The following is a 24,090-nucleotide window of genomic DNA, read 5'->3' on the forward strand; positions in this document are numbered from 1 at the left end:
CAGACCTTGGATGCACCCCCATCCAAAGCCATGAATTTGTTCAGTGCCCTTCAAGCGCCATGCTGTGGGAGCCAGTTCCAAAGTCTATTTGCTTTATTTTATCCGTCCTGCATTTTCCAACATTCAGATGCATTGAATCTCAGCGAGTGTTGTGAGAGAGGAGAAAAACTTTTCTCTACGTGCTTTTTCGAGGGCATCCGTAATTTTATATAAAATTATATCGTTTCCCCTCTTAGTCGCCTTTGCCCTAAACGAAAAAGCCCCAGATGCTGCAACCTTTCCTCTTAATTATTTTGTTCCATCCTCTTTGTTATTTCATAATAATAATAATAATAATAATAATAATAATAATAATAATATCTTTATTGTCATTGCCCCCTCTCAGGGACAACGAAATTACTTGACTGCTCCATAAAAACACTAATTAAAACAATACAGTATAGTACAGCAAGGAAGATTAGATGACTTTCAAAGTCCAGGCTTCCCATTCAGGGCCGAGATCGCTCTGGAGAAGAAGCTGTTCTTAAGACGGCTCGTTCTTGTCTTCATCGTCCTGTATCTCCGTCCCGACGGCAGGAGCTCGCCCTTTTAGTCCAGTGGGGTTGAAAAATAAGTTATGGAATTTATCAAATGCCCCAAAATTGGCATTCTGGGGTCTAAAACTGGGGTCCATGTTGAGCTTGAGGCCTTCTTGCAACTCCTCCCCCCAATGCCACAAATCGGCTCTGTATAACCCAAGGAGAAGTCTAGGTTTCCTCCAGGTGACAAGAAGAAATGGAGGGTCAGGTTTTATAGGGAAAGCTTCGCCTACTTGATGTCCCCCCCGCCAATATTTTGGGCTGTGCAGGCTGGAACTGAAGACAGTTGTAATTCTAAGCATCTGGAGGGCACCAGGCAGGCAAAGGGAGAGGATGCAGCAAGGAGGGAGATCTGAGTTCGAATCCCGGCTCCAGGTTTGAAGGGGCTGTTACGAAGTGTGCCATTTGCACACAAGTCTGCAGTTCTCATTTTAGGATTTTTAGACATGTAACCTGGGCGTGTGCCCTGGCAATAAGTGCTTTAAGGATTTATGGAGAAGTCAGACTACTCATTGAAATCAATGATCTCATATAACAGGGCTCCGAACTAAGCAGCCTCCTCCCTGGTGGGCTTACTTGACTGCAGAGGACAGTGGCACTCCAAGCAGCCCCATGTGGCTTAACTGAGCCGCCATTTTGATTTTATCACAGCGCCCTGGAGCAAGGCTATGCCAGGAGCATTGTGGGAAATTAAAGCTGGGTTTAAAGTGGGTGGCCGAGCAGGCATAAGGAGTGGTCACAGCTGTGGGCCCTGGCAGTTGCCCAAGGATGCCAGCTGCCGGTGCCGTTCCACCCTGATCTTGTGAAGGTCCCACATCTTGCAAAGGTGGCTCTTTCTTGATTTAAAGTACTTTGCTACTGCAATTTTTGCATGGCGATTGAGGACTAGCTTGGCCTGGCCCTTGCGCTGAGTGCAGAGAGCACTGGATTGAAAACATGCCATGCATAAATCGGTCCTCAGGTTGCTGCTGACCCACTTGCTCCAGCCTTACACCCTAATTATCTTCCCCACAGCAGCTCAGTGGTTTTGCATATGCGGCCCCAGGTTTGGTCCTTAGCATCTCTAGTGGAAAGAGCCCTGCATCTCTTCCATTAGCAGATGGGAGCAGATGGGGCTGTGGGTGCAATTCGTGACATGGGAAGCTGCCTCATTCCAAGTCACTATTGCCCTGTTTAGCTCAGAGTTGTCTACATTCCACCGGCAATGGCCGCCCAGGGTCTAAGGCTGTGAAAAATACCTGGAGATGTTGAGGTGGAATCTGCACACACTGAGGGCCTTCTGGCGGTTCCCTCCCTGCGAAAACTGAGGTTACAAGGAACCAGGCACAGGGCCTTCTCGGTGGTGGCGCCCTCCCTGTGGAACGCCCTCCCACCAGATGTCAAAGAGAACAACAACTACCAGACTTTTAGAAGACATCTGAAGGCAGCCTTGTTTAGGGAAGCATTTAACGTTTGATGCATTACTGTATTTTAATATTTTGCTGGAAGCCGCCCAGAGTGGCTGGGGAAGCCCAGTCAGATGGGCGGGGTATAAATAATATATTATTATTATTAAGTCAAGAAAGGTACCCGGAGAAGCCTACAGCCTTCTGCATGCAAAGCAGATGCCTTGGCACAGAGCTATAGCCCTCCTCTAATTCCCTCCTATAAAACAAAACCACACATCACTAAAGGAAACATGTGCCATGAGAGACCCTTTTATTTACACACTCAAAATTGCACGCACCCACCCCCCTCTTGATTTTAAGTGCCGCCACCTCCTTCCTCGCTCCCCACCCCACCCGGCCGGCTTCAGCTGCAGCCCCCAAGCCCTTTGATAAGCCCGGCCGCCTCAGGCATCTGGCGGAAAATGTCACGGAGGGTCTCTGTCTCCTGCACCAGCTGCTCCACCCGGCTGCGCAGCCTCTCGTTCTCGCCCAGGAGCTCCACCATGCGCTGCTGCGTCTCCAGCACCCGGCGCTTGGCCTTGTCGCGGCTCTTGCGCACGGCGATGTTGTTGCGCTCGCGGCGTAGCCGGTACTCCAGGCTGTCTTTGTTGACCGATTTCTTCCCCTTGGGGGTGCAGGGCGGGGACGGGCTGCAAGGAGGGCCCTGCGGAGACAGAGGGAGGAGCGGGAAGGGCCAAAAGTCAGGGATTTTATTTGCTTCATACTCAAACTTATTCAAGTTTGCAGGTTTCCGAAACAGCTTGCAAAAGCAAAACGTGACCGTCCTTTGGAACTCTCTGAATTTTGCAATGCAGTTCTCCAGGCAATCAGTGCTTACAAAAATGCACGTTAGGGTAAGGTAATAATGACTGTATTAGCAAAAACAAAACAAAACCCCAAAAAACATATAAAAATGCATTATATTGGGGAAATCTCTTGCAAAAGGTGTACGGTAGTCAAAACTGCGTACAAAATGTGTTTACTAGGAGAAAATCGCACTAAAAGGCCAGTGAATTTTCACGAGGAGTCTTGCTGAAATCTCACATTGTCGCAGAGATGCAAAGAATGGAATTTAATATTGGAAAAAGCAAGAAACCAAGACAATTGAAATGGATAGATCCTTCCATGGGTTAGGGACAATAGCACAAGTGTGTGTGTGTGTGTGTGTGTGTGTGTGTGAGTGTGAGAGAGAGAGAGAGAGAGAGAGCGCGCGCGCAAGCATTGGGCCTCAAAACCCACAGCTGGCCAATACTTTTATGAAACCAAATTTTCACAAAAGTGTGGCCCTACACACACACACACACACACACACACACACACACACATGCTTAAAGTGTAGCCTGCTTTAAAACAGTATAAAAATTAATACTTAATACTGTAAATGGATCATTCAGATATCACTAATAGATCATTTAAAACAGATTTTAATAATAAGGATACTTAATTTATTTGGTTTCCCCCGAAATGGATAAATCAGGGTTAATTGGGGAAAAGATACAGGTTGGCATTTTCATGCCAACAACGTGGGTGGACACTGCAAAACATTTGCCTGTAAGAGGCATCACCCATCCCAGAATATGCAGCTGCCTAGAAACGCCCTCCGTGCCAAGATGGAGATTGCTGGTCGTAGGAGGGCTCTCCCAGATGCTCCAGATATGGGCTCCACACCCTTGGATTCTGGGATAAGCAGCGGCAGCTGGTGACCATTGAAACTGGTGGGGCCGTAAGTGGAACCACAGCCAATGGCAGGCAGAGATACAGCAGATTCTAGTTTCGTCCCCACCTTCCTGCCTGCCGAGCTCTGCAAAGATAACCCTAAGAAGGAGGAAGCGGGCAGGCAGGGCCACTCCTTGGAATGGGTGCATGCAAGAATCGAAGAAATAATCAAATAAATAGCAATAAAATAAGAAGGAGAAGGTAGGCAGGCATGTGGGGCTGGCTGAGGTTGGTGGGGCTGTGCCTCCAGGTGCCCTTATGGGCCCAGCCTGCTCTGGAAGCAATACCTATCCCTCTCATAGACTCCTAGAATTGTAGAGTTGGAAGGGAGCCCCAGGGTCATCCAGTCCAACCCTCTGCAAGGCAGAAACCTGGTCCCCCATCCAATCTGCAACCAAACCAGACCCTGCTTAGCTTCCACACGTGTGCTGGCAGTTTTATTGCTGCGCCACTACAAAACCTTGTTTCTGAGAAAGTCTGTGCTTGTAACACAGATCCTTGGTTTAGGTTAAAGGAAGTCACTGTGATATATGCCTTCTTCCATGTATCTGGAATCTCTCAGGTTTTTAATATCCTGTTCGCAGTGTCTTTTAATGGTTGCATTAAATAGTCCTGCAATTTTTTGGTAATATTGTATTTTGCTGGAAGCTCATGTGGTCCCTGTATTTTACCTAATTTCACCTGGTTGGTTGCTTGTTCCATCATAGGTCCTTGGTTCACTGCACATCATCTCACAAAATCATCTCTCGTTCACTCGCAGTCATGGGAAGGGCCCTTTAAAGGAGCCGTTGAAGGAGGGTTTTTTTTACCTCTGTTAAGCTCAGCTCCTTTCCCCTTTTTCTTGGTGTGGGTTATAGCTTATATCATGCATTTATCCCAGTGTTGCAGAGACTGCATTCACAAGGGCTGACGAGGGATATTGGGGTCTCAGATTAAGAGGGCAGGCAAGTCAGGTTTTAGGAATGGAGGCAAGCACTTCAGGACTGAGCCCTATAGTTCCAGATAAAAAGGAACTGGGATCCAAAAAGAACCCATTTTTGTCCCCTCTCTTGGCTCCCTTAAAACCTCTCCTCAAAACCCACCTGTTCCGTGCAACCTTTGGCAAAACAGGCCCTTGTCCAGGGGCAACAAACATGGTGCAGATCTCCGACCTTGTTTAACTGCAACATCTGGAGGGCACAACATGGGCTACCCCCTGCTCTTGCCCATGCACCCAGTCTCTGCTGTAACTAAACCTGAGTATGTGCAACCGACCTAACTGCATCTTCTTCCCATCTCCCACTCTCTCCACTTCCTTCCCCTTCCTCTGCTCTCGGCTGTGCATCAGGTTATAGATTTAAGCCCCAAAAGGGACAGGCTTGCCCCCCCTTTCTTTTTTTCTTTTTACTCTCTAAAGCACTTTCAATAACAATAGTTCACAGTAATAAATACTCAAAGAAGATTGAGGTTTGAGAGATGGGGTGGGGAAAGGAGCTGTGCTAGTGTGGACAGGTTTTGGAGTCAGGAGGAGCTCAGACCCTAAGAAGAGCCTGCGGGATCAGGCCAGGGGCCCAGCAAGCATCCTGTTCTCACAGTGGCCAGCCAGTGGGAACCTCGCAAGTAGGATTCGAGCACCAGAGCACTCACCTTCCTGTGGCTTCCAGCGACTGGCATTCAGAAGCATCTCTGCCTCCAACCACAACAGGAGGACTTAGCGAGAAGGGTGAGTAGTCACCAATGACCTCCAAAGTGGGGGGTCACCATTTTTTAATTTGGTTATAGAGTTGAGAAAGTCTCCAAGCTGGATGAGGGTGAAAGCAAAGCTGGAAAGAGGGGGACCGTGCTGCTCCTCCTTACCTTGAGGACTCTCAGTGCTTGTCCGGCCCGCATGCCAGGCTGAGCGAGGGCCACCTGGGCGCAGTGGGCTGGCGAGAAGTGCATGGGGTTGTATGGGTGGCGCCCGCCTGCGCGACCGGCCTCGCCTCCTCGTGGCTCCTCCTTGACAGCGACCGGCCGCGGGTCAAAGGGACCGAGGACCTTGCGCTCCCCTCCGTAAGACAAGTAGGGGTATGGCTCCCCAGGGAAGAAATTGGAGAAGGGGGTGCTTGGCTTGGGCCCCCTCTGCCCAGCCCCCTGCAGCAGCTCCGAGAGCAGCTGCTCGTCTCCAATGTAGGAGGCCAGCTCCGACTCACAGAGGGGGCCCAGGTCCGTGCCACTGGGCCTGGCGGGGGGCATCTCCAGGGCCTGGTATTGCCGCTGCTCACTGCCCTCAAAATACCCTCCCTGGGACATGGCGCCAAGTGGAAATCTGAAATTCCGTGACTTCTCTCCTCTGTGTTTTCCGGGTCTGCTAGCGGCCCCAATGCACTCGTTCCTTGCCTTCCTATATTTCAATGGCTCCTCTCCCAATTTCTCCAGAATTATATTATTATTATTAGTTGTTGTTCTTTATGTTGCTTGTTGCTTCAGCTTAAGTGAGGCGCCCTTCCTCTCCAGGTGATTCTTTGGTTTCCTTCTTTGACACCGATTTGCCCTCCTTGACTTTTAAAATCTTGTTTGCTCTTTCGTTCCTCCTTTTCTCGGAATGTCCAATTTTCTTCCTTCTCGGTTCCCCCCTCTACCTTTTATTTCCGTCACTGTCACATTCCTCTTCTCATCTCTGCTCCTTTCTCCCCTCTGTGCACCGTTCCCTCTTTCTGCAGGTCTGCAGCTTCTTCCCTCTTTCTCTCGTCTTCTTCCTTCCCTCCTTCGTCTCCCTCCCCCTTCCTTCCTCTTTTTCTGAGTGAACCCCTGCTCCTGTGAAGAGCAATTCGCCTCATTCCACCCTGGCAGTCTCTCTCCCATGATCCTCATCCACCTTCAGGAGGGTCTTCACATTACTGTCATACTGTCCTGGGGGCACTTTTCCTCCCACTCCCCACCAGCCATAAGCCGTACGCTGCCTCACTCAAATAGCACCTATCGCCACATGGGATCGAACCTGTGACCTTCTGCATGCAACAATACAACTTTTAGAAGACATCTGAAGGCAGCCCTGTATTGAGAGGTTTTTAATGTTTGATGTCTTATTATATGTGTTGGAAGCTGCCCAGAGTGGCTGGGGCAACCCAGCAAGATGGGTGGGGTATAAATAATAAAACTATCATCATAATCACTATTATTATTATTATTATTATTAAGGCAGGTTCTCTACCACTGAGCTATGCAGAGGGCTGAGGAACCTGTGTCCAACCTGGATGTTGCTAAACTACGGCTCCCATTGCCCCTGTGGATGGTAAATGACAGAATTAAACCAAAGAAAGAAATGGGGGCACATATGCACAATGGTTTGAAATTTTTGTTGCAGTTTTGCCAGTGTTTGCACCAGGGGGCTTGCTTCTGGAAGCCCCCTTGCCACCTATCGGGGCCATACTGAAATTTGCAAACGCTTGCCGTAGTTTTCCTTTGCGGTGTCTCTGAACACCAGCAGGTGGGGCCCTGAGGCCAGTAGTGCAACTGCACTGAGATATGGAGCAGTGCAAACAAACCAAAAATAGTTGTTTTGAGTTTGAAAGGGAAGGCTTGCCCTAGAAGCCTTTGGTGGTGTGCCCACTCACCTGGTGTGTAGAGCTCTTACTGAAGGATGCTTTGGCAGAGACCTTCCAATTAATTTGGTAATGACCTCCAAAAGTTCCTCCTGCGGGAGGCCCAGGCAGGTTGCCCTTGCATAGAAAGTTGTCAAAATCACTTCACTCTGCAGTGAAAGAACCAGCCTCTTTTATAATCACCACGGTACCATGTAGATCACCATATGGAAACACGGGGTAGGGATTTGCCACATATGAAGGAGATGTGGGGATAGACTGCCCGTGTCAGGGAAGACTTAACTTTCACCTGTTTTGTTTCCCTTTCTTATACATTATAGATTGTCTTTCCTTTAGTAACTTCAAGGATACACACATACACACACACATTTCTCCCCCTGCCCTCCATTTTATCCATAGAACCTTGTCAGGTTGCCTTAAGATGAGAGTGGCTGGCCCCTCATCAGTCAAGGAGCCTTGTAGCTGAGTGGATTCGAACCAGCCACACATTTAAAACACCATGACACCATTTTGACCATCGTGGCTTCCCCCAGGACTCATAAGAACTGCAGTTGGTTAGGGACGTTCAGAACTCTGAAAATTGTAGCCCTGTGAGGGGCATAGAAGCCTCTTCACAACTCTCTCAGCACCTTTAACGAACTACAGTTCCCAAGATTCTTTTTTTTGGGGGGGGGAGGGGGAAACAAGACTGTTGGGTGGCTTAGCTCTATAAACATAAGGTGCAGGTGTGACCTGAGTCTCCCAGCTGACACGCACTCTAACCACATGGGCATTTCGGCCATCAGACCTTTCCCTCCTGTTGTAGGAGTAAAGCTAACTCTCTTGCTCATCTGACCATCTTCAGTGGTCCTTTGGAGGATTGCAACCCTGTCAGTCCAGCTGGCTCCAGCAGCAACAGGACACAATATTATTCAGGATTGTGCAAACCCCAAAAACTCTGAAATGGCATTTCTAAACTGGGTGAATGGGCAGTGTTGTCTTTAGAACTCAGCAGGGAGGAGGATGGGGGCAAAACTATGAGTTGGCTCTGCCTTTCATTGGCTCTGGCTCCACCTGCCATTGATGTTCCTACCTCCCACTGTACCAGTCCCAGCAGGGAGCAGGCACCAGTGAGACCTGTCAAGGCCTGTTTCCCATCCCAGTGAAATATAACCACTATGTTCTGTTGCCACTACTGTACATCAGGAACCAGTTGCTGGAGGAGGGCTGTGTACTACATGCCCAGCTTATGGGCGTGAAACTAGGTAGACCTTCAATTAAATCTAGTGGGACTCTTCTCATGTTCTGGGAGGACAGGGGTAATTTGTGGGTGTGAGGACCATTCCTGTCCCGATAGTTAAAGTCTTCGTGCCCTACCTTCTCACATTGCAGTGCAGGAATTAACCTTTAAACCTTCCTTTCCTCACTCCGTAAGGTCTCTCTGATACTCCTGAGTCAGTTTCTACCAACATGCTATGCCAATGAAAATATTACATTGCCTTCTGGCCAACGTGTTCTGGAAATGGAGGTTTATCTTTCAAAATTCCATTGAGTGGAAAGACTGGCATGCCCGATCAAAATAGCGCAATACTTGTCAAGGTGGTAGCAATCTCTGTGAAATAATTCCACTGGGAAAGCAAGAGTTAGCAGAATGGATGGTGTGTACAAAGCAGTATTTTACACATCCTAGAATCCAGCATTTAAGGCAACAGGGATGGCAAGTTTAGCTTAATTTATTACATCAAAAAAAGAGAAAGAGAGAAAAGTGAAAAATACAAGGACACAAAAACCATGGGAGAGGACCCTCTCCCACGAAATGAGGTTCAAACCCAAAGAGAATATTCCCAACAATATAAGGCAACAATAACGAAGGAGCCCCTTCCAGCAGGGTGCGCCGGGGATGTGGGTGTGGGGTCGTTGGCTGTGAGGAGAGCTCCCATCTTTTCCAGCTCCAGCAGGGGGCACTGCTGGTGGGGAGTGGCGGATGTGGGTACTCCAGCCCCAGCAGGGGTTTAGTGCAGGAAACTGGGTGAGGCACTAGTGAGGCATTCCCAGCTATTCCAGTCCCAGCGTGTGGTGCTGTTGGGAGCAAGAAGAGAGCTCTAGCTGTGCAGGGAGCTCCCATTTACTTCAGCGCCCCCAAAGGGTACTGCGCAGCCCATCACTGGCTGCTTCTTCTACCCCCAGCCACCAAGAAGGCTCAGTTCTGAGGATACTTCGAGTCTTCAGTTCCACACATTGGCTCCAGCTGTTCTTTGGTCTCTTTGCTGAGGTTGGTTTTAGGTTTCCCTGAATCCATTTCAGGGTACACAACAACACAAAGCTTCTGTCCTAGCCGAGTCACTACCTCTGCAAGAAAATAAGAGTAAGCGGGTGAGCTTTAAGATAGGAGAAGAAAACTCGCAGCGTCATTTTTCAAAATGGAATTTCAAAAAATTCCCACTCAATTATCTGCTCATGACTCACCAATAAACGTGTGGAAGGCAGGTGGTTTGTTCTGCCAATGCACACCTAGGTAGTAGACTGGGACACCTGTCAGCATGATGGCTAGGCCAATCCCACACACCACAGGTTCTGACCATAAGCTGAACACCAACAGGAAGGCCCAGAACAGCAGGTAGATTATGGGGAAGAACAGGCTCACCTGGGGAGGAAAGAGATGGGTTGGATCTGGGCAGGAGCATCAGGAAGTGGGATGCAAGGGAAAAGGTTGGGAGAACAGAGGTTTCTTTATCAAGAACAAAGCTAGCAGAGGTGGGATGAATCCTAGCCCAGTGGTAGACGACATGCCTTGCATTGCAGAAGGTCCCAAGCTCAGCCTCCAGCTCTAGCAATGGGGATCTGCTGCTGCTAGTCAAAATAGGCCAAAAGTGGACCCACACTCCAAGACACCCACCAGTTTTGTTAGCAGCGGTGGTGCCACGGGGAAATTCTTTGCTGAGTGCTCCAGAAACAAGAAGTGGTAGTCTGCTCTGCTCCAGTGTCTCCCAGACCCTCAGCCTTTGCCCTCACTCAGGAAACACTGAGGTTCTGGATTATGTTCCTAGGTCATATAGGATCCTGTGGCCCTTTAAGAGCATCTGAAGCTCCCATCAGCTCTAGCTAGCAAGGCCAATGGCCAGGAACACTGGGAATGTTCAGCAACAACTGAAGGACTACAGGTTCTGGTATAAAGGTTTGATTCAGTTGGAAACAGGAAATTTAAAACCATGTGTTTTAAATCAGTGATGTGACACTGATTCAGCTTAATCCATCCTGTGTGGTTCCAAGGGAAGACAACACTGGTGTGAGAAGGTGACAGGGGCTGACATAATTAGAGCAGCAGAAATGTGATGGCCAGCGTCTTACCTTGATGGGACGGTGTCGGTGAGGTTCCCGCCAGCGCAGCACAACTTGCCCAGCCACAGTCACTCCATAGAACAGGTAGTTGATGAAGCCCACATAATTGATCAGGGTATATATATCACTTGTTACTAGCATAAGCAATGTTGAAAGGCACTGCCAGAGACAGACAAAAGGAGAGAAAAAATGCAATTATATTGTTTTCAGAGAAATCGCCCAAGGCACTTGGTCTCCCAAACTGACAGCACCTGCTGGCTAATCCCATTAATTCCCAGGAAAATGCCCCTGCCAAGTTCTTCAGTCACTGGCAATTCTAACTCTGTACTGGCAGACACTTTCTCCTCATCCCTCACTGATGCATCAACTGTCCCCCTCCCAACTCTTTTTTTGATGACTCACAGTGAAAAGTAGGGCAGGTATGGGAGTGCAGCGTCGCACGTGGATCATAGCCAATACGCTGGGCAGGTGGCCTTCCCGGGCTCCAGCAAAAAATAGTCTGTGAATGTTGGAGAGAGAACATCATAAATGCAAGCAGTGTGCTGCAATATTATTTACTTACTTTGATCAGAACTGAGGAAGGAAGCTGGCTCCACACTGTGAACAGGACTTACTAAAGACCCCGGGAAAGAATGGGGAAGGCTTCAATGGATGAAGGGCCAACTTAGTTCCCCAGTCCTAATATAAGTGTTAAAGTAGAACTGAATTAGAGAGGCAGCACTATGAAGATATGGGTGAGCAATGCAGTTATGTGTGGAAGGGGAGCTGCTGCTATAATGGAACTTGATAGCTGAGGATTTCAGCAGATAGAACCTGTAAATGAGAATACCTCACTGAATGTCTGCTGAAGGCAGTGGGTTGTGTCCACTGGTGCAATGGGATTTGTGGTTCCTCTCCTCCTCCCATGCCCACCAAAATCTGCTCCAGAGGGTACACAATCCTTCAGAGCTGAATTTAAGGGTGCACAAGGGTGCTGCATGAGACAGGAGAGGAAGCTTAATTGCACACACAAAAGTCTGTTGTACCAGCAGAGCTGCAGCTTTTGGGGTATGTACTCCCATGTTTACTCACCTAGAGGAAGTGAAAAGTGATCCGTTTACTCCTCCAAAAGTGGAAAGGGCAACAGAGATGGGCATGATCCAAGCCATGACTCCTAACAGTTTCTCTCCAAATGTCTGTGAGGAAGGGAGCAGGAAGAGAGCATGTGGTTAGGGGCATTGTATTTGGAAACAAGGGGAAGGTGAATTTGCACAATGGTGTAGATGGGGCCTCACCACTGCGACAGCATTGGAGGCCAACAACTCCTGGGGCGACATGGCAGTGACATAGGCCACATTGGCGAAGACGTAGACGAAGGTGACCAGGGGAATGGAGATGAAGATGGCTCGAGGCAGGTTCCTGTGAGGAAAAACAATTACAGTTGTACCTTGGTTCTCAAACGCCTTGGCTCCCAAACAAATCGGCTCCTGAATGATCGAAACCCAGAAGGGAGTGTTCCGGTTTTCGAACTATTTTCGGAAGCCAAACATCCAGTGTGGCTTCTGCAGCTTCTGATTGGCTGCAGGGTGCTCCTGCAGCCAATCGGGAGCAGCGTCTTGCTTTTTGAACAGTTCTAGGAGTTGAACAGATTCCCAGAATGCATTCTGTTGGAGAACCAAGGTACGACTGTAGAGTGGAAGAGAGGAATAAAAGTCAACGTGGGTCTCATTCCCCTGTATCACCAAGGGGGACACTGACTCACTTGTAAGGGTCAACCAGCTCTTCAGTGACATAGTTGAGGAAGTTCCAGCCCCCGTAGGCAAAAGAGCCCTGTAAGAAGGATAGGGCCACCAATCCCACATCTGGTGTCTGGAAAAACTCAAAAGCATGTTTCGGCTCCAGCCAGAAGTATTCACCTGCACAAAGGAGATATTGAAATACAAAAAGGGTTCTTTAAACAAAACAGGTGGGCTGTGCTCCCTCCCTTTCCCTGGGTCAGCTAATTCTCCCCCTCTCTGGTACAGACTGGGGCAGGAAACTATGGAAGCCAATCCAGCCTCTAAATCTGCTTACTAAGGAATGTTGATAACCCTGAATTTAAAACCCTGCAGCTTATTCTCCTTGGTGTGGGGGGGGGGTGTGAGGGGAGGCAAATACAGTGTGTTGGGGAGACTCCTGTCCCCTTCTTTGTCTGACCAGGCTGGGCCTCACCTTTGCAGATCTGTACGACTCCCATAACAATGATTAGTCCCAACGCCAGCAGTTTCCCTGCCGTGAAGATATCCTGGACACGTGTGGCCCAACGCACGCTGGCACAGTTCACCCAAGTCAGCAGTACTGTGGAGAAGCAGGAAAGTCAGTGGGGGAAGGGACAGTCAACATTCCTATTCTGGCCTAAATCTCTCAGTCAAGGCCAGTTTCATGACTGTTGGACACAAGATAATGCTGGGAGCAATGTGTTTTGTTAGGGGCAAATTCAGATGCTGCACTGGCACTTTCCAGGAACAAATAAGGACAGCTTTCTAGTTCAGAGCAGCCACAGCCTTCCTTGGTTTTTGACTGAGATTGTGATTATGGCCTGGGTTATATTCTGTAAATCTCTTATGATATCACCACCTCTCATAATAATGGTACAAATATATTCTGCTCCTACAACTGTTTAAGGGTGGAGCTATTCAGAAAAAAAAAATTATGATCAGCGGACAAGTGATCACAGATACTATTTCCTGGGCTGTCCCTTATTATTTGAAGGGGACCAAGGTACATGACCCACCCCTCAGGATTGTAATCTGGGATTATATCTGTGCCCTGCAGTATATGGGAAGGAAAAAACCACAGTTCCTATAAATGTTCCTGGAAGTTTGAGGGAATGAAAAACAAACAGATGAGGGAGGGGGAGGTGGTGACCTATTTGGCACCCAGCCTGACTCCATCAAAACATCCCGTCAGCACAAACAGCCCCTGGCCCCTGGTAACCTAACACCACACAAACAGGGTTTACAGACAGGCAGACAGATAGGTAGAAACCCTTACTCCCCTAAACCTTCCAGTACCTACCCACCACAGCAAACAGGAGTGACAAATCAGACCTTCCATTTATCCTGCCCAAATCCATCACACAATCCATCACACTTCCACACTCCCCACGATATATGCACAAAACTTTAACAATAATCAAAATGTAGAGGCAAGCTATCACACATACAAATGGTCTTATAAAAGGCTGCAGTCGCAATAAATAATTATTTGGATAACTATGGGGCCCTCCAGATGTCGCTGGACTACAGGTCCCAGCATCCCTGACTAATGGCCATGCTGGCTGCAGGGGCTGATAGGAGTTGGAGTCCAATGGCATCAGGAGGGCCTCTGGCTTTCCCATTCGCCACTCCTGATATAGCATATCAATACTCAAATTCAGCAACACCACCAAGGCATAACTGTATGCCCACATTTACTCTCTGGTTTACACAAAGAAGCAGTTCTTTTACAAAACATGCAAAAGCACCCTAGCACAGGAGCTTAATGCTTTGTTTGCAATGCAGGGAGAAAAGAAACTTGACGTCTAGGGTCACATACATACATGTCAACTCTTTTTTAACTTGACAATTCCACAACAAGTTGGCATTAAAGTTTGAAAAAAATTAAACATCTCCGTGGGGCCTGCAGTGTGCCCGAGCCACGCATTTCTCCTGGGAGTGACGTGGTGGCTTGGGTGCCCGCAGGCTCCCCGCTGCCCCAAACGGTCCGCCCGCTTCCTCCCCCTCAGCTGTAGGGCAGTTAAGTGGGAGGAGGCAGGCAGACTTCTTGGAGCCCCCCCCCCGGCACAGGGCACGTGCACCGCCCCAGCCACCCAATCAGTTTGCTTCGCGGCTGGTGAGAGGTAAAAATGTATCTCATTCGTGCTCTGTCTAATGTCCTCATTGCTTTTTTCTTTGGCGGGTGGGAGAGAAGGAAGAGAGAGTTAACAGGACCCCCAAAACACAACAGACCAAGAGGAAGTGGAAACTTCTCTGCTTACTCTGCATCCCTTTGCACAATCAGTTCAAGTCCAAAAGGCTCAAAACAGGAAGCCTGGAGGCAGCTTAACAGAAAACCAGTCTGGGGCTGGGGAGAGGAGAGTGGTGTGTGCATTTATGTGTGCATTTTAAGGCTGTTTTAACACATATCATTTATCTATAAAACAGAGAGATTCTCCACATAGGAGATTATGTGGAGGTTGGCTGGCCATCTGTCATGGAAGCTTTAGTTGATATCCCAGCACTGCAGAGAGTTAGACTAGATGGCCCTTGGGGACCCTTCTAACTATGATTCTATTATACATAGTTATGTACATTCGCTGCATACAACTTGGAAACCAATATGACCGCCTTTAAACTATACTGTTTGTTAATCACCCTGAAGAAGCAACAGAGCATTTAACAAGAGAGTGACATGTGTTAAGAGGTAAGTAGTGCACATTTATTGCCCTTGAACATGTATTTTAAACAACTTGATTTCTTCAGGAACATATTCCATAAGCTTCAAGGGGGGTTGTATATATGAGGGATTACAGTGAAATTGAAGTTATGTGGTCAATTACGTATGAATGGAGGGTGAAGGTAGTGAGGATGAGAGCCTGATCTCCTTTCCAGGATAAAGTTGGGTCACAAAGACCCAATCTGTTTCTGCAGATCCCCAAAAGAGGATCGGAGATCAAGAGCTAGATTTGGTTCGAAGATCCCAATAATAGATTAGGGCTGCCTAAGGTTTTGGGAAGGGATGTTAGGAGTAGTCCAGGAATAACTCCAGGATGAATGGGTGGATCTGAGTGTAGGATTCTATGGGGAAATATGTTGCGGTTTGGTGTGGGGAGTAGTAGCGTCAAATGAGTATTTCAGGGGTGGGAGGCGGGAGAGCTGGCTTCACAATATTACAGGAACATATGTTACTGCCTTATGTTCCAACTCAGAGTCAAAACTCCTGGAAGTTCCCTTGTTTCTCAGTATCTCTGGCACTTGGCAGGACTGGATTAAGGCCAGTGAGTCTCCAATTCCATGGGATCCTTTCAGACACAGAATCTCAGAGCTGATGCTAGAGCCAGAGGGTGTGGCTCAGATCTGTTGCTAATTTTTTTAGCACACACTGTCCCAGGGGCTAATCAAAACCAGCCACCCTATTTCTGACCTCAAAATAGATCCAGTGCTTCATTCAGAGAGGTCAGAGACCAGTAATGCCACTTCCATGGCATCTCTGTGTCCTCCTTTAAAGTACCAACAAATTTATCCAGGCCAGTCTGTGGCTATCAAGCTGGGACTGGTACAGGAAAACAACATTCTGGCCTGTTCTAGGCTGCTTGCTTAGGTCAGTCAGCACTGGAGATACTAAACAGAAACCATAGTACACTAGATAAAGCGGATTAAGTCTTGCTTCACAAGGCTCTGGTGACACTGCCCAATTCCAGTTTCACAATGATTACCTCCAGTCATCAGCCATAGCCCTCTCTCTCATCAGTCTTCCTACTAAATTTTACCACTGGCTATTCTGAACCACCAGTATTATCTCTGTTTGTTTGATTGACTGAATTAATTTATGAATCACTTCACACAAAGCGTCCTGAAGTGATTTAACAATAAAAACATCAACATATAAATGAAATTTCTAGGCAAATATAAAGGCTGGGATAAAAATCTTCACTTGAAAGGCATGCTGGAAGAGAAACAAGACTTCAGTCCTTCAACTGTAATTGACAGTCCAATGTTATCTGTTTCCAATCCCTCTCATCTGGTTGTTGTTCTTTACTAATTCCACAGCCTTTGCATTCCAGTATTCGATTTCAAAATTTGGCCAAAAGGCCCATTAGTAAGCAGCTCCTCTTTGTTAAGGTCTGGAGGCATAGATTTTTCTTCTTCTCTGCCTCTCTTTCATATGCACATATAATCTCTCCCTTTTTAGCTGACTCAGCTGCTGAGTAACTGGCTTTAACTCGATGGATAAACTCTTGCTGAGCTGCTGCAGCTGGCTTGCATAAGCGCCTCAGCCAAATCCCCTCCCTGGCTGGTGCTTGTCTTTCCCCACCCCCACCCCTGCCTTGGAGCTAGAAAGGAATGAAACTAGTTCAGGCCTGATTTTTCCAGCAACTGATGTCCTAAAGTAACCTCAGGGAGAATTATCCCTCCTAAATGTCTTTGAGTTCATGGGGAACACAGCTGCCCACTCCCCACTGATTCAGATTGGGGCAACTGTGCAGACATCCAAGACAGGACAGGTCGGGGGAGCCTGTAGACAGACAGACAGAAATGGCTTAAAGCTTTGGTGGAAAGAATCTCCTGGCATTTGGGCATTCCTTCTACTTCCTGTGTTCCTCACTCAGACCCTTCTAACCTTTCTGCTCCTGTCTTGTACTCATTGCATGTGGGGTGCTTTTAGAGTGAGGCTGCAAACACACCATACATTTAAAGCACACACACACTCCAAGAATCCTGAGCACTGCACCCCCTCACAGAGCTACATGTCCCAGCACCCTTAGCAAACTATATTTCCCAGAACTATTTGGAGGAGAAATTCCAATGCTGCTTACACAGCCTCTGCTACAGCTGTGGGTAAGGAGCTCTATTTCAGATTAGGAGGATGCAAGATGCACACCAAAGGATGCTCAATATTAAATTGCAAAAAGTACCCTATTTTAAGAACGTTTGTTGTCATTATTTGTATTTTATAGCTCACAGTACCTAGAACACAGGTCAAGCAGTGATACACCTTTCCAAAAGAGTGAAAGAATTTGTTCTTTTGGTATGCAGGCCAAATGCACATTATTCCACACATTTGTACCCACTCCAACTCCAAAGAGCTCAGAGTGGCTTACATAGATGTGAGTTAACCTGTTTTATTCTTACAACAACCTTGCAAAGTAGACTAGGTATGAGAGAGGGACTGGCCCAAGGTCACTTGTTTAGTAGGCCAAACAAAGATGCAAACTTATATCTTTCTGGTCCAAGTATACCAGCCTAGCTTCAACATCACACTGAATATTGGAATAATTACTAAATGTGTAGAAATGGTGAGTTGGCCATAGCTATACATGCCTCTGAGGAATAACTACACATGGTTTGAAACTCTTGAGGGAGAATCTGCTGTTGGCTAGATCAACTGTAACATAACTCCAGGGTCTTTGAGTAGATAAAAAGTGCTTCCAGAATGTCACTATTTTGGGGTGTGATTCAGTCACATATCAGCAAATTCAGGTTGTTAAATCATAATTGATTGGAGAGGGGGTTGCAGTAAGGAAAGTGATGGGGAAATGCACTGAAAACCGTGTGATAACTCTTGTCTTGGCACAATGTCATCTAACCTCCCTGCTAGGAACTTATAAACTGCCAGTTCAGTCAATCTGAATCAGCCCAATATTCATGGCTAAAGGATGGTGGTGGGCTCAGTACTTACAAAGGCAGACCCCAGCGAGCAGTCGCAATCCGGTTTCTGGGGGAAGGCAGGTGGGGAAGAGTGGCTGCAGTACGTAGTTTGAGAAAGTGAGGGCAATAACAGCCTGGTTGGTGGGGTAGATCACCAGGACGGCAATCCATAACCGCAGGAACCTTGAGAGAAATATTCCAAGTGTGAAAGAGTTAGACAATCTGCCCCTCAAAACTCATCCCCTCCTACTTTTAATCCTGCTCCACTTCCCCATCACATACCCAGCCACCTACTTACATCCTTATTTCTTCTTTCCTCACTTACCCAGCCAGTCCCCCGAAAATGTCCTTGACATAGGAATAGTCGCCTCCAGATTTGGGGATGGTGACTCCCAATTCTGCATAGCACAGAGCCCCCACGGCTGTGATAAGACCCGTTACAATCCACACAATTAGTGCCAGTCCTACTGAGCCTGCATTCTCCAACACACCCTTTGGTGACACAAAGATCCCTGATCCAATGATGTTACCTGGAGAAGAAACAAAGGGGTACAGAGAGATTAGAAATCATAGAGGGAAATGGTGAGAGGGGAGACTCTCTCTAGTGCAGAGGCTCTCCAGATGCCATTGGACTCCAACTCCCATCAGCTCCAGCCAGCATGACCAATGATCAAGGGTTTGGGGAACTGGAATGCAGCAACTTTCAGAGGGCCACAGGCTAGCTACTGCTGCTCTAGTGCAACAAACATTGTAGTTATCCATATGGGTTTGCAGAGCCTAAGATATTGGCCCAAGAAGTGGAATTACCCTCTGTGTCTAATAAGAAAGGTTAACTTAGGGTGACATTTAAATGTCAGCTTCTTCATATATCACCAACTGGAGAACACACTACCTCTTGTACTAATCAAATTCTCTGTCTGGTAAGAAGAAATAGAAATATCCATGTTTGTGTTATAAAACTTTTCAGAATGGAAATTGTTTATACCACTTTGTTATTTAATGTATTTTCTATTTCTATAACACCAAAGATGATTAATATAATATAATGTAATGTAATGTATAATATAATATAATATAATATAATATAATATAATATAATATAATAATATATACCCAATTTTTAAGGTGAAAAGGAAAGTCTCAGACTGAGACTATTTAAAGTCAACTCATGTTGATTTAACATAAGAATAATAGAAACAAGCACTTAATTCTTAGCAAATAGGTTTAGGACTGGGAGGTAATGATCTATTTTTTTCCCTACAGGTGGCCTGATTGCACACATATGCCAAGTACTTGCAGATCACGTCTCCTGTGTCTGGGGAGGCCAGGACTGTATGCTTAGCAACTAGCCTATCTGTGATTCCAAACCTTCCATTTTTTGTAGCCTTGCTTTGCTTCAGCATACTGAATCTGTATTTCAAAAATGGCCCCATGGCCAAAGCAGGAAGGCTACCACTTTTAAAAGCAAATTTCTGGCCATATAATTCCAACTGTGGCTTCAATGCGTATAGAGGACATTGTGTGCAAGGATAGAGGACATTGTGTGCAAGTATAGAGGACATTGTTATCTTCTATAACCTGGGAGATGCTCCAAAGGCATCACTGGGGATCTCAGTCTGGCACATTTCTCTTTGTGAAAAAGAGCTTTAAAATTATCAAATAAAATAAAATTCCACTGGAATATTCGTCCAGATCAGGCATAGGCAAACTCGGCCCTCCAGGTGTTTTGAGACTACAGTTCCCATCATCCCTGACCACTGGTCCTGTTAGACAGGGATGATGGGAGCTATTATTTATGCATTTGTCCCTGTCACTACATTGCTGGCTGAATACCTCAGAGTGTGCACTGTCCAGCTTTCCATGCTTGTGGACACATTCTGGCTCTATTCCCATCGCACAGAATCATTCCACTATTTTTCATTAAGAAAATTAAAACTCTGCAGATGTGAACTGAAGCCAAAGGGCTGGGTGGAGATGTGGCTGAAAGTACCAGCCGCAGGGTAGGGTTGGGCTGCATTGCAACAGGCCAGTGGAAGTGAGAGGGGCCAGAGAATTACTGTATACACAAAACTTGAGAAGATGGAGAAGGCGTGGCTAAGGGAAGAAAGAGGGATGAAGGAAAGGCTGGAGTGGCTTGAATATGTGGAAAGAAATACAGGAGGAACTGGTTATGTGTCGTGCTTTGGGAAAGTGGAAACTCTCCCTAAGGTGGGCTTTAATGATCCTTCTGATCAAGAAGGAACCAAAGAAGCAGGGCAAGGAATACTGAAAAGTGTGGATAGATGACAACTTGCCATCCTAGCGTGCAGAGATGGAGAGAGAGAATAGAGCAATGCAGTACACTGTGGAATGAGGGGCAGAGGCAGTGGGAGGAGAACTCAATAAGTAGTTAGAATTTGGGTATTTGTGAGGCTTGGACAAGTAGGGAAGCACAGTGGCGTAGCGTGGGTTGTCAGCACCCGGGGCAAGGCAAGTAATTTGCGCCCCCTAACCCGTGGATTTGCGCCCCCTAACCAGTGGATTTGCGCACCCTAACCCTAACCCCCAGATGTTGCGCCCGGTGCGGCCGGCCCCCCCTGCACTCCCCACGCTACGCCACTGGGGAAGCAAGGGTTTTCTCTTTCAAAGCGCTTCCTCGTCCTAGTCCTCCTCTGTTTGTTCAGCGGTCTCCTGGCACCTGCTGAAACAAAGCCATCTGGAATGAGACTGATGGAGTTGGAACAAACATGCTCCGAGAGAGCCACGTTCCAGCTGCACTGGGGTGGAAAACAAACTCCAGTCACTAACTGTTTGGGGAACTGTAAAGGTACGATCTGCTCCTGCATGGCTCTGCTGGGAGCCTTTAAATCAGAAGTCCCCTAGGCCGTGGAACCCTACATAATTTTATTTGTATGCTGCTTTTCTGTGGTTCAAACCATGCTCACAGCAGCTTACATGAAAAAAAATGCATAACTAAAGTAGTTGTAAACAATAAAACAAACATAAAAATACATAACCAAACTGAAAAAATTCCACATAAATCTCAAGATACAAAAAACCAAAAGCAACCATCCCCACAGCAAAAAACCCCGAACCACACCACAGCCCAAGAGTCTAAGTTGCATCTCCGTATGAGGCAGGGACAACTGGAGGACTTCATTGCTTGTCCATCTCAGAGAGCTGGCTACTTTGGCAAGGGGCAGTTCAGAGAAATCTTGCCCGCCATGAATTTGCAACCTCATCCAGTGCAAAGCAGCTGTGTATGTTCCCATTCTTGCTTGTTCCTGAGATCCATCTCCTTCTGGGCCATGACAGCAGTATATACAAGCATTCCACACCCACTGCTGAGACGCTAATGTTTTTAGGGCTGTATATATTTATCAGCGATTGTGTGTGTCCCAAAACATAGAAGGGCTTAGGGTGGAGTACCACAGCAAAACGAGCTGGGAATTGGCCAGGAATCTGGTTATCTCAATGGAGAATGAAACAGGCTGGGGTTAAGAGGAATTCAGTTGGTAGTGCTGGAACTGCTTCAGGGAGGGGAAAACTAGCTTTAATTGGATTGGTGATGTGAACTGACAGCTCTAAGGTATTTATAGAAAGGAGGGAAAGGAAGACAAACAGGAAAAAAAAGAAAGGGTGGCTAAATTTAGAAAGGAGCATAAATAAATAAAGAGAAGGAAGGTTTTCATCCCTCTTTCTGGTAACTGCAGAATATGAGCCACAAGCCTCCTAGCCAAGTTGGGGCATGGTGCTAATCACTGCTACAGGAAAGACAGAAGATCCAAGGCCAAGATAGACGGTCATAGCAGGACCTCTGCTTCCTGGGTTATAGGGGACAATGAATATCACCCAATGTTAGACGAATATGAGAAGATAGTATTGTCCAGTTCAGGGCAAACAGGGAAAATAACATCCCACCAGAGTCCCCACTCACCCACTATAATGCCACATGCGCTCATCAGCCCAATCTCTTTCTTGAGTGCAACACCACCTTCTTCTGTTTTTTCAGGGCTATCCGAACCCTTCTCGGAACCAGCTCGATGACGTGCTCCATCCTCCATAGTGTTGAACTGGTCAGCACCAAGTAACTATGGGTTAGAGGTTGTGGATGGCTCTCCTAGAACTGGAATGACTCTGGATTCACTCTGTGTCTGCTGGTCCAGTTACAGGCTTGAATCTTGTGAAAACGGACTTCTGCAAATTTTCCAGCTCCAAATTACAGTATACCTGTTCCCAGTCTTGCTCTGCCAGTCCACTTTGGGGATCTCTGTCTGAAATTTTTAGTCAAGATGTCCCAGTCTGTGCTTCAGGTGATGGCCAGATCTGCTGTCTCTCTTCTAGAAGCAAATTACAGTAGTTGTATCTTCTTCCTCTGATTAGAAACTTCCTTTCTAATAGCAAAAAATGCTGGATTTGCTTTGGTTCTAGCACCAAACTTTGTTAGAAATGAGTTAGGTCTTTCTATCAGCTTTGATATGGGTGTCCGCAGCTAGATTTTCTTTGGTTCTGATATCAAACTGACCCTCTCTCACATGCAGTAAGTACTAGATATTTTCCGCTTCAAATCACAGGTGCAGATGTTGTGGGATTCCTCTCCCACGTTGTTGTTGCCGTTTCTTCTTGTGTAGTTTGCCCTGAAGGGAAGGAGGAGAACCGCACAACAGTGCAGGGGAAGCCGACTGGTTTGATCTTGTTTGTGCAGCTCCCACACACCCACTACCACAGTTTTATTCTGATCAGTGGCGGTTGTTCTAAAGATTTCCCTAGATCTTCCTTGTGGCTCAGTTTGGACAGTGATCGCTCTAGGTGCCAGGGTGGTTTCTCATTACAGCGTTTCTCTCGCTTTGATGGTTGATTCGCCGGTTTTGTTGTCCCAGCCGAGCTTCTCTCCCCACCAGGTCTCTCGGCTTCTCATTCCTTCTCGCAGACCAGCTCTCGAGCTTCTCTGCTCTGCATTTGTTTTTCTCCCTCTTGAGTTTCTTTCCCCTGCTCTTGTGCTGAACCAGCCGCTGCCGGTCCTGGGGCGAGGCGGGGGGAGATAATTCTCCGCTCCAGGAGAGGCAGAGACAGACTCCTCCTCCCTCTCGCCTTACCTCTCCGCTTAAAACTCATCCACGGAAACTGGTCGTGTTGTCGCTTTGGGATCTCGCTCGCCTTCCGATGCCACTGGCTCTAGTTATGCCTTGTTCGGTCTCGTCTTCTAATAGTATCAAAGGTGCCCATCCGCTGTTGCAGGGGGTGGGGAACACGCATTAGTCGACATGAGCCTAACCCGCGAGACACCAGCTCGTTACCTGAGCAGATTGATCCACCATAATCCGCGACCCCCGCGGAAACGTATCTGATCGCTCTGGAATCTAGCCCCAACAACTGCTACATTATTCCATATCGTCGTGGGACCACGTGGCATATAGTTCCTCAGGTTAACGGGTGCCTTTCATTTCCGAAAGAAATGACCAACTCTTTCATTGCACAATTTCAAAGAATTCTCACTATACATATGTTCACACTATTGTACTGGTATTCCTCTTTCTACACCCCCTTCCAATCTTTTTCTCCACGTAAGCTTTTAGGTCACAGATCAAACTTAACTTTGCTGCATTGTTTTATTGTGCATTATATTATTTGCGTGTTTTATTACTATGACCCGCCCTGGAGTCATTAGAGGAAGGGCGGGATGTAAGTTTTAAAAATAAAGCTTTCCTTTAGTTAACCCCAATACTTTTCTGCAATACTGTAAGCACGCAATGCCAAGTTTACACGCTGCTGGATTTCCTCACAAAACTCGTTTCCAATCCAGAGTTTTACCAATCTCTTCTTTTCCTCCTCCACCCCTGCAACTGTGGCTCCCTCTTGTTACGTTTCAGATTGCAAGAACATCAGTTTAGGTTCGTCCCACCCCACACCCCCGCCAAGTCTTGTAAAGTACCCTGTGCTGACATTCACTCCAAGCCTTTCGGTAAGGGCACACACTGACAAAATTGTTCTCTGCAAATAATAGCGATATTTCCGGAAACGGGTTTCTCCGCCTCTGCTCCCCCGGGCCGCTACCATTCACTGTGGTGATGCTTCAGTTTATCTGTTTATTGCTCAATAGCGTCTATTAACGAGCTTAATCTTTCTCCCTACTCAGCTTGAT

The 24,090-nt window shown here is 47.1% G+C and overlaps 2 protein-coding genes across 2 annotated transcripts; both read right to left on the minus strand.

Annotated features, from left to right (window-relative positions):
* Positions 1-2,310: 2,310 nt before the first annotated feature.
* On the minus strand, positions 2,311-6,551 carry CEBPE (CCAAT enhancer binding protein epsilon). Its single transcript, XM_053363814.1, has 2 exons — positions 5,558-6,551; positions 2,311-2,669 (listed from the first exon to the last, which is right to left on the minus strand). The coding sequence occupies exons 1-2, from the start codon at positions 5,990-5,992 to the stop codon at positions 2,370-2,372; spliced, it is 735 nt and encodes a 244-aa protein (XP_053219789.1). The 5' UTR covers positions 5,993-6,551; the 3' UTR covers positions 2,311-2,369.
* Positions 6,552-8,980: 2,429 nt separating this feature from the next.
* On the minus strand, positions 8,981-23,687 carry SLC7A8 (solute carrier family 7 member 8). The gene is made up of 11 exons (XM_053363799.1): positions 21,886-23,687; positions 18,295-18,499; positions 18,001-18,152; positions 12,793-12,918; positions 12,344-12,497; positions 11,877-12,000; positions 11,674-11,777; positions 11,005-11,101; positions 10,612-10,761; positions 9,730-9,907; positions 8,981-9,612 (listed from the first exon to the last, which is right to left on the minus strand). The coding sequence occupies exons 1-11, from the start codon at positions 22,010-22,012 to the stop codon at positions 9,464-9,466; spliced, it is 1,566 nt and encodes a 521-aa protein (XP_053219774.1). The 5' UTR covers positions 22,013-23,687; the 3' UTR covers positions 8,981-9,463.
* Positions 23,688-24,090: the final 403 nt, after the last annotated feature.

This window comes from Podarcis raffonei, chromosome 13 (genome assembly GCF_027172205.1).
Source record: "Podarcis raffonei isolate rPodRaf1 chromosome 13, rPodRaf1.pri, whole genome shotgun sequence".
In the NCBI taxonomy this organism is placed as follows: Eukaryota; Metazoa; Chordata; class Lepidosauria; order Squamata; family Lacertidae; genus Podarcis; species Podarcis raffonei.